At 40.7% G+C, this 10,482-nt stretch overlaps 1 protein-coding gene across 1 annotated transcript; it reads left to right on the forward strand.

Annotated features, from left to right (window-relative positions):
• Nucleotides 1–4,802: 4,802 nt before the first annotated feature.
• On the forward strand, nucleotides 4,803–6,028 carry LOC307138093 (uncharacterized protein; the record flags this gene model as incomplete). The annotated part of the gene is given in 6 exon segments (XM_079836233.1): nucleotides 4,803–4,922; nucleotides 4,924–4,950; nucleotides 4,954–4,958; nucleotides 5,050–5,105; nucleotides 5,211–5,361; nucleotides 5,452–6,028. Coding segments are annotated over 6 exon segments (936 nt in total).
• Between the last annotated feature and the right edge of the window lie 4,454 nt (nucleotides 6,029–10,482).

Below are 10,482 nucleotides of genomic sequence, written 5' to 3' on the forward strand. Positions count from 1 at the left end.
CTGTTACTGAAACTTCAAGTCTCCAACCAAAGGGAACACTAATCACAATTATGGTGAGAGGAAGTGGAGGAAATGAGTGATAAGTCTATAAAAAATTGCACCACCTCAAAAACACTTTGCCCGTCCGCCTGCTTGTTTTTTTGCTTTGGCCAAATGGTGCTCAAACCAGTAATGTTTACTTGAGTTTTCTAAGTAACGCAGGCATAGCATGCAAATAGTTCAGATTACTTAATTGTTTTAAGTAAGTTCAACAAATTATTCGACATTAAGTAAAGTATACTAAAAAAGTCTTAGTAAGAACAACTGTTGGATTTTACAGTGCACAACCTGAGCAGATGTTTGAATTCCAGTTTCAACGGACGTCAGGCACAACTGTACAGGGTGGCAAGTTCAGGCAGATGGCAGATAACAGTTCAGCACGGAATCCAGTGAAGACTATTCGACGTCACGAATCATCAGAGGGAATAGACGAGGAGGTTATCGTGTTCAATAAACAAATAACTAAAAAAACAACTGTCCGTTTCCTGTATAAAATGTTATATCATTATATGATATTTATATAATATAGTGCGATTAGCACTCTTTCCAGCATTATGTCATATTGAATATGCACAGTATTAAACACAAAAACAGACTATTTACCTTCAGACAAGTAAGCATCCCAGAAGAGCACAACGATTTGTCATCCATAATACTGGGTGTACTTTATATTATTAGAGAACTAATGCGAGAACTTTATCATATTATAGAGAACTAACGCAAGCTGCAAGTTCTTTTCACTTTTTTCCTCGCAAGCCGCAAGTGCTGCGCACATATCCTAAGCCCCGCCCACTCAAGAACAGTAAACATGGGTAATTACCCAATCAGAAAATAGTTCAATTCAATTAAATTCAAATTTATTTGTATAGCGCTTTTCACAATACACATTGTTTCAAAGCAGCTTTACAGAAAGTGCATTTCATAAATGTACATTGAAAAATGTTACAAAGAGAATGTTAAAGAAAAATGTTAGAAAAAGTTAAACAATCATGTATTAATTTAGGCCATAACAACGCTGGCGTTGAGTCGTCTCTTCACAGGCGTCAAGTCGTCTCATCACAGGTGTTGGGGCATCTGAAGTCTCCATGAGAGACTGGATACAAACTGGAGCTGACGAACTATTTACCTCTGGACTAGTGTCCCGAGATAACAACAGAAAAGCAGATGGGAAATAATTAGCATAGCTGCTGTTCAGAATATTAATGCTTTTGATCCGATTTAACTGTAGTATAAAAGGTAATTATAATGTGAATGCTTGGCTAAAGAGATTCGTCTTTAATCTAGTTTTAAACTGGTACAGCGAGTCTGAACCTTGAACAATATCAGGAAGACTATTCCAGAGTTTAGGACCTAAATGTGAAAAAGCCCTCCCTCCTTTAGTGGACTTAGATATTCTAGGAATGACCAGAAGCCTCGAGTTTAGTGATCTTAAAGAGCGCGATGGATTGTAGGACGATAGAAGATCCGTTAAATACACTGGAGCTAAACCATTTAGGGCTTGATAGGTCAGTAGCAATACTTTGTAATTGATATGGAACTTAATAGGTAACCAGTGTAGAGATGATAAAATTGGTGTTATATGATCATATTTTCTTGACCTAGTAAGAACTCTAGCAGCTGCGTTTTGGACTAACTGTAAAAATAGTCAAATAAAGATGAGCAGGTATTTTAGTGCAAGAAAGTTAGTGTGTATGAGCACATGTAAATTCTAGCACCTTAAAACCAAGCTTATTAACCCTGCAGTCTGTATTTCTATATGCATTTATGAATAAAATATTATCTGGGCTACACTAACAACACTCCAAACTCCAAAGGCCCATGGCACTTTCTAAAGGCAGTAGCCAGGGAAGCTCAAAATCCTGACAACTGAGTGGAGCTAATTGACCTATCAGTAAGCCCCTCCCCTTGAATGCAGATGAGCCAATAGCAGTTGAGTATCAGTTGCGCTGGGACCAGAACTCGGACATCTTTAGGTGTCAGCGCCATAGAGAAACATTGGAAAATCCGAAGCTCTCATCGGTTTGATGGAGTTTATGCTACAAAAATGCTAAAATGTCATGCCTGAGGTACTGTAACACTGATTCCAGGGATCCTGAGAGGATTTTCTGTTTGTCATACTCTCGTCAAGTTACGATTAAAGTCCCTGCTAACATACAAACCGAAATAACCAACTGTTCTCACGTCATGTAACACTGTAGGTAAAAAACACGAAGGTCTACATTTCAGTGCCTCTCCATATTAAACTGGTTATATGTAAAAAAAATTAATATTAGATATGTTTAAGGTCTACATTATCTGTCCTACTAAGGAGGACTCCTATTTTGATGGGTATTATAGTCTACGGGTAGTGAAAGGGAGAGCTTGCATGCAGTTTATCGGAGTTGTTTTGCAGATACAAAGTTTACCAGTTATTAACTGCACCCCCGAAAAGTCATAAGCTCTGTGTATATGTTTGTTTACTGTTAGTTGTATGAGTGTTTTTGTGTAATTTGCTGTGTATGTTAATGGTAATGCAACGGAGAGAGAGACTTTGTGAATGAGACGTTAAAGCGCACTTCTTATGCTTTGTTTGCATAGAGAAGAAGAAAGTCAAGTTATATTGTTTATGTACTATTTGAGTTTATCACATCCTGAGCAAATGGTCATCAATTAGTATAATGGGAATGGGTGTGGTACATAGAGAACCATTTCAGACAATGGGGATATGTCTCAAATTCATTAACATACAGACCACAGCTGTTACAACAGGAGCAAATTCATTTACATTAAGAGTTGTAAACTGTAACAGTATAAAAGGTTTGAGATTTGGATGTTCTGGGTGCATTCTGACACCGGTGCTCCCAAAGTGCTACATGTACTTTGTCTCTGCTGTGCAGCAATAAACTTCTTCATCGAGATATTCAACATCAATCAACATTTGTTCTTACACAACGCATTCACAACCAGCTTTCTTCTGAAAGCAGTGGCCAAGAAGGCTCACAAAGAGCACAAACTCAGCACCACTGCCTGCCGAGCTCTGAGGACGGAGGCCTGAATATGGCTATATATTTTTTTTCTTTTAAGAGGTGGTCTAGCAATGTCTTACATTCAGAACAGCTTACCAAGGAGGCTTGTCAAAGCATAATAACTCATAATCGCTGACTGGCTGGAGCTCTAGGGAGTGGAAGCCTCAAAATAATGACTTCAATAATGCCAGTATTGAAAAGGCAGTAGCCAAGGAGGCTTACACAGAGCCTGACAACCTAGCATACTGCCTAGCTGAGCTCTGAGGACGGAGGCCTCAGCATAACTCTCTAAAGTGAGAAGCGGCCTAATGACTCAGGACAGCTTACAAAGGAAGCTTACAGAAAGCCTAACAACTTGATACTGTTATCCAGGCAGAACTCTGTTATCCATAGGAGCGGGGCAATTATGTCCTGACAGAAAGGTTTTCTGCCATGTCTCATGCCACCAAACCAGATCTAATCTGTCATTGGTGCAGGCATAACCTCCTTAATTGTTATAATAATAACAGATTATTATGACGCGAAAAGTGCGTATTTAACCCCCTTGGGAATCAAGCGCACTATAGTTCAAACGTCGATACATTAACTGTGAAAAGAACATGCACGGATGCATTGCTATGAGTGCCTTAAACTCTCTGAAGAGCCGAACGTGCTTGTGCAAACACTAACTTCTATCCCTCAGGTAAGAGCAGAAAGGAAAAAAGCTCCTTGCCTGTCTCTTGCAGTCTCGTGAATGCATCATACAAAGCCCATCCAGCTTAGAAGAGTCAACAGCATTCCACCCAAATGCACGTCCCACATCCCTCAAGAATAGGCACGAACAGAGCTTTTCATAGAGAAATCCTCACAATGCGCGCATTTATTCCCTCAAGAAATAAACACGCATGCTCCTCACTTATGTACAAACAAAAAGTCTCCTGAAGACAAGAAGTGGATGATGTTTTGCACAGGTGCCCTCTTATACTCTCTCTGCCAATATCAAGTTCATTGTCATGCTTCAGACACCTGTAATGCCTCCGGCATTCCCCATAGCGACCCTTAGGGGACGCAGCATAGAGATCGCTTTTGAAAGGCAACTGACCCATATAGCATCACTAGTGGCAGTGCTCTCTAGTGGAGAGAAATGAATTTTCCCACTCAGCTCTGATTCAAATTATAGGTAGGCCAACTTATTATGTCAACTTTGGTGAAAAGGATTTATATGATAAAATTACAAACTACTTTACTGTAGTTAATAAGCCAAATATTGTTAATGAATAATTAAACAGTTTCTGTTCTTTCATCACTGGTGTTGGGATCATGACAATTCCATGGGATACAGAATAAGTTTATGTTGAGTATATTTCCTTTGAAACTACTTATTTATTACTTAATAAATGGAAAATTATAGTCATTGTTAATAAGGTTAACTCCTACATTCAAAGCTAAAGGACAAGAGTACAAATACTTAATGCCAGGAGAATCAAAAAGCTTTGAGTGACGTGTCAGATCTTATCAGGGTGTGCAGAACGTCTTTTATCGCTTGTTGTTTTATTAGGTCAAATGTTCAAACTTGGGGCTCTGTCTGGTTCTAGTACCTAAGATGAACCTTAAATAATTGGATTTATTCTGGATTTTTATTTTAAGATGTATTTTCATTTTGACCCCATTAAAACTTAATAAAAAATCATTACTGCTTTTACAGACAAAGTTCCACTGTTATCATTATCTGCGCTGAATCTGAAAGTCTGTGGTGGTTGAAGGTACAGTCAGGACGTTATGATGTGGAGTAGTGACAGCAAGGCACTCCCCACTGGACTTTGGGTTTCCACTACAGCAATCACGTCCCCATGCTATATAAATACAGATGTGAAACCGCCACCTTCACACTTGTTCTTCAGACAGGACAGCATCAATTAAAACACACTGACACAGGTAAGAACTTTTCAGTAAATTCAAAATACAGCACTATTTACATTTAAAAGACAGAGAAGTTCATTATGTGTTTTTTTTCTTTTACTTATAGACTAAAACTGAACACCATGAAGGTTATTGTGGTGCTTGCACTTGCTGTATTTACAGGTGAGGATTCAGAGAAAATTACAATGTGAAGATGTTTTAGGGTTTTATAAATTCACAGAGTATATTACAAATTAATTTGATCAAACTGAAATGCTCCATCAACAGGTTGTCAGGCCAACCTCTTCTATGCTGATGAGCCCAAGCCACAGCTGGAGCAGCTTACTGATGCATTCTGGAGCTATGTTTCCAAGGCAACACAAACCGCAGAGGAAACCGTCAAGATGATCAGGTCTTCCGAACTGGGACAGGAAGTCAAGTAAGTCAAGAATATTTACCTGCAGGACACTGATTTAAACTTTTTCTTATGCCCTGATATGAAACTCAAATGTCCTTCTCCATTTAACAGTGCTAGACTGACCCAGAGTGCCGATATGGCCAGTGAATATGCCGTCACCCTCAAGAAACAGATGGATCCTCTGACTGAAGAGCTGATGACCAGAATCACCAAAGAGTCTGAAGTGTTGAGGGAGCGTCTGGGCCAGGACCTGATCACTGTGAGAGACCAGCTGGAGCCCTATGCTGACAACCTCAAGAGCCAGATCCAGCAAAGAGTGGAGGAGCTCAGGGCAGCCATGACTCCGTATGCAGAATCCCTGGATTCTGAGACCCTGAAGGCCACTTTGCTCCAGAAGAGTGAGGAGCTGAGAGGAAACCTGGAGCAGAGCGTGAAGGAGCTGCAGGCTCAGCTGGAGCCCTACACTGCTGAACTCAAGGAGAAGGTTGACCAGCGTCTGCAGGAGTTCCAGAAGACCGTGACCCCTCTGACTGAGGATCTTCAGGCCCAGATTAGAGAGAGAGCCCAGGTGGTCCAGCAGAGTCTCACACCCTACGCTGAAGACCTGAAGGAAAAGCTGGACCCCTACGCACAGGACCTGAAGGACCAGCTCACCTCCCTGTACGAGTCCTTCATCAAGAGAAATTAAATGCTTCAAAGTCTTCTTACTTTGTCACTTACAAAACAGTTTTTTCTTCTGTGAGAATTAAGACACCAAAATCCCACATATCTCCCATAACCATGACCTATATCATACTATTAGGCATCAACAAGATCTTTTTTAACTTATGTCTTACAGTTGATAGACCAAACACTAATAATTTTTTTCACTTTCACCATTCATCTATATAGATGCAGAAATGTTCTCTTTCTGTAAAAAACTGTTGTGTATTTATTTAAGTTTAGCTACTATTAATTACCTCTGACATCAAATGTTTCTTCTTGCAAATGTATAAATACCAAGTGTATCATTTGTCTAATTTATCAACAATAAAACACCTGCTATTTATTAACAATGTTTCTGAATATAGTTGTGTAGATCAGCACAGCTGAATAATCTTTCTAAATATTACAAATATGCTATTCACATGTTTGTTTGTAATCTTATTTATTAGCCCAAGGCTAATACGACATACCTTTTAATAAAATTACCAGACAAAATAGGAGTTATAAATGGCCTTTATCTACCCATGAGAAGTGTTACAGTCAGTCACAACAGTCACTGTCTGGTTTGAAAGGTTCAAATGTGAATTTGACACAATATATAATACTCAGCCATATAATATTTCCAAAAGTCTGCAGGAATGGCAAAAAGATTATTTAAATAAAGCAACTCAACAAATATGGACATGCAGAAATGATTCATCTCATATGATTGCTTGTAATACATAATAAAGATTAGATAAGGTTGAGAACTTTCAAAAATGGACCTCTTCTGTTTGCACTAATGATAGATAATACATTATGTTAAAGTTTGTACTTCATTATCAGTGCTGACGCAGGTGTACGCAGTAACTCATGGGCCTGGTCTTTTCAAATAACATCCAGATCTGCACATCTGGTCACACAGAGCCTGTAGTCACAATATTTGTAGATAAAAACATCCTGGAGATAAAAATATATTTCCATTGCTATTTAAATACAGATATGAAAGAGTCATCACCACACTTGCTATTCACACTGGACAGTGTAAATTAAATCATACTGACAAAGGTAAGAAGATAAATTGACTATATACCAGTTTAAAATATGTTCCCCTTCGAGGGAACTCGCACTCGCAGCATCCAAGAAAGGTCTAATCCTTTAGGAGCAAAGATGGGCCAAGGATTGCCAGTTTGCCAACAAATACGTGAGAAAATTATTGAAATGTTTAAAAACAATGTTCCTCAAAGAAAGATAGGAAGAGATTTGGATATTTCACATTCAACAGTGCATAACATAATTAAAAGATTCAAGGAATCTGGAGGAATTTCAGTGCGTAAAGGACAAGGGCGCAAGCCTAAGCTGAAGAACCGTGATCTCCGATCCCTCAGGCGGCACTGCATCAAGAATCGTCATTCATCTATAAGCGATATCACCACATGGACTCAGGACTACTTTGGCAAACCTTTGTCAAGTACCACAATACGTAGTTACATCCACAAATGCCAGTTAAAACTGTACTGTGCCAAAAGGAAGCCCTATGTTAACAGTGTCCAGAAGCGCCGTCGACTTCTCTGGGCTCGGAGGCATCTGGGATGGACCATCACACAGTGGAAACGTGTACTGTGGTCAGATGAATCAGTATTTCAGGTATTTTTTGGGAGGAATGGACGCCGTGTGCTCCGGACCAAAGAAGAAAAGGATCATCCAAACTGTTACCAGCAACAAGTCCAAAAGCCAGGGTCTGTCATGGTATGGGGTTGTGTCAGTGCCCTTGGCAAAAGTAACTTGCACTTCTGTGAAGGCACCATTAATGCTGAAAAGTACATAGAGATTTTGGAGCATAATATGCTGCCTTCAAGAAGACATCTTTTCCAGGAACGTCCATGCATATTTCAACAAGACAATGCAAAACCACATTCTGCACACATTACAAAGTCCTGGCTGCGAAGGAAGAGGGTACGGGTACTTGACTGGCCTGCCTGCAGTCCCGACCTGTCTCCAATAGAGAATGTGTGGCGCATTTTGAAGCGCAAAATGTGACAACGAAGACCCCGTACTGTTGCCCACCTTTAATCTTGTTTGCAGGAAGAATGGGACAAAATTACACCTGAAACACTTCATCACTTGGTGTCTTCAGTCCCTAAACGTCTTTTAAGTGTTGTGAAAAGGAATGGCAACATTACAAAGTGGTAAATGCTTTACTGTCCCAACTTTTTTTTAAATGTGTTGCAGGTCTGAATGACAGGAAAGGATGCATATTTACAAATTACATGAAGTTGACCAGACAAAACATGAAATATTTTGTGTTCATATTGTCTGCAATGAAATACAAGTCAAAGTAAATGTAGAAATCACTTCTTTTTTTTTTTTTGCGTTTTCCATAATGTCCCAACTTTTTCTGATTTGGGGTTGTACAAAGGGACGCTGATGCATGCACACAACAGCTTTGGCTCTTCAGCTGAACGCTCTGTGTTGTCAGTCTTATTTGGTGTTGTTTGTCTACCAACGTTGTTTTCACAAGCATTTTCTCATGGCTTGCGAACTCCGTGGCTGGTCCCGTGCCTGTTGAGGCAGCACGGTTGATCAATTATGGGACTCGCAGATGGGTCTGTCAAGGGAACCTGAGAGTGCTGAGGCATCTTCTCCTTCCCTGTTTGACAGTTCCATTGTTTTCCTTCCCCGTGTGGAAGCCCGCGCTGCGGCTTCTTCCCCCGGGGTGGAGGACCCGATGCGTGAGCTGTCTGATTCTGAGGAATTAGACAGGCTCCGTATCGAGGCTTGCCATTTCACTAGTGTAAGATTCAATCTCGCGTTGCCAAGGCGGCGCGTAGGTTCGGGTCTGCTAGTAAAGTGATACAACGTGACACGATGAGAAGGCATGTGATACTGTTGGGTGCGAGGCATACAGTCAGCTCCTGAGGGTGCTGGCTGTTTTCATTGAGAAATATCTCGACGCGTACTGCCGTGCGCCTTTCGGGTGTTTCAGCCTCGCGCCTGTTTGGCTTTTTTCTCAAGGGTTGAAAGCCAATTGTATTATAACGGCTTGAGCCACGTTGCCGAGGCAACGTGTGGTTTACGAGTCTGTATAAATACGATAAAACAGTATCGTCTGATCATTATGGCTGCATTTAATTCTGAGGAATTAAATAAAATAGGATCTGACTTTGAGGAGTTAGATATTCAGCCTATCATTCAGACCATGTTTTCACCGTATTGTGGCTGCATTTAATTCCGAGGAATTAAATTTAAATATTATCTGACTTTGAGGAGTAAGATGTATTTTTTACTCAGCCTATCATTCAGACCAGGTTGCACGGGTTGGGTGATTATGGTGGCATTTAATTCTGAGGAATTGAGTGTAATGTTGGGAGCATCATGTTGCCGGAAAACCGTTTCAACTGATGCCTCCCTCACTGGTTGGGACGTGGTCATGGACGGCCGCTTTGCTAGAGGTCCGTGGGAGACCCGGCATTCTTCCTGGCACATCAACTGCCTGGAAATGCTGGCAGTCTATAAAGCTCTGAGGAGCTTTTTCCCAGACCTCCGCGGCCACCATGTCCTGAAACACTCGGAAAACACCTCGGTTGTCGCATATCTCAATCATCAGGGGGGTCTGAGGTCGCGCCCTTTATGCAGACTGGCGCATCAGATCCTCCTGTGGTCCCAGGGCAAAATGTTGTCTCTCAGAGCGATGTCCCCGGGGACCAAAACCAGGGAGAAGACGTCCTGTCGAGGCAGGGGCTGAGGCCCGGGGAGTGGCGACTCCACCCAGAGGTGTAAATAGGAAAAGTGTTTTTTTTTTTCACTTTCAGCGTTCATATATATAGATGCAGAAATTTTCTCTTTCTGTAAAAAACTGTTGTGTATTTTTTTAAGTTAAGCTACTCTTTATTACCTCTGACATCAAATGCTTCTTCTTGCAAATGAAGAAATAAATACCAAGTGTATCATTTGTCTAATTTATCATCAATTTATCCCTCAAGACACTGCGTCTCGTCGCCACACCTATCACGGGCAGAGCGCTCGCTTCATCGCAATAGCTGTTGTGTGTATACATCAGCGTCCCTTTGTATCTTCCGGGTATGCCGTCATCTACTACATCATGACGCAGCACCAATCAGTTTGGCTTGATTTCATTCATCCTTCAGACGCGCAACGCTGTGGGCGTTCCCAGAGTGTTGTCACTCGACGACGCAGTGTCTCGTTCCCTTCTCGGGGAACAAGGGTTACAGTCGGAACCCGAGACGTTTTATGTAAGATATTCTACATTACATTATATTTTTTTAAGTGAACAAGATGTATTGTTATTTTACAGGCTAATCTCCCAAAACTATGAAGGCTCTTGTGATCCTTGCATTGGCTGTTTTTACAGGTTGGATATATAATATAACCTTTGATATAAATTACTTAAAAAAAAAAAAAACAGGGCTCCAAATTCCAAACAGGATGTTAAATATT

This window comes from Gobio gobio (assembly GCF_949357685.1).
Source record: "Gobio gobio genome assembly, chromosome: 15".
Classification (NCBI taxonomy): domain Eukaryota; kingdom Metazoa; phylum Chordata; class Actinopteri; order Cypriniformes; family Gobionidae; genus Gobio; species Gobio gobio.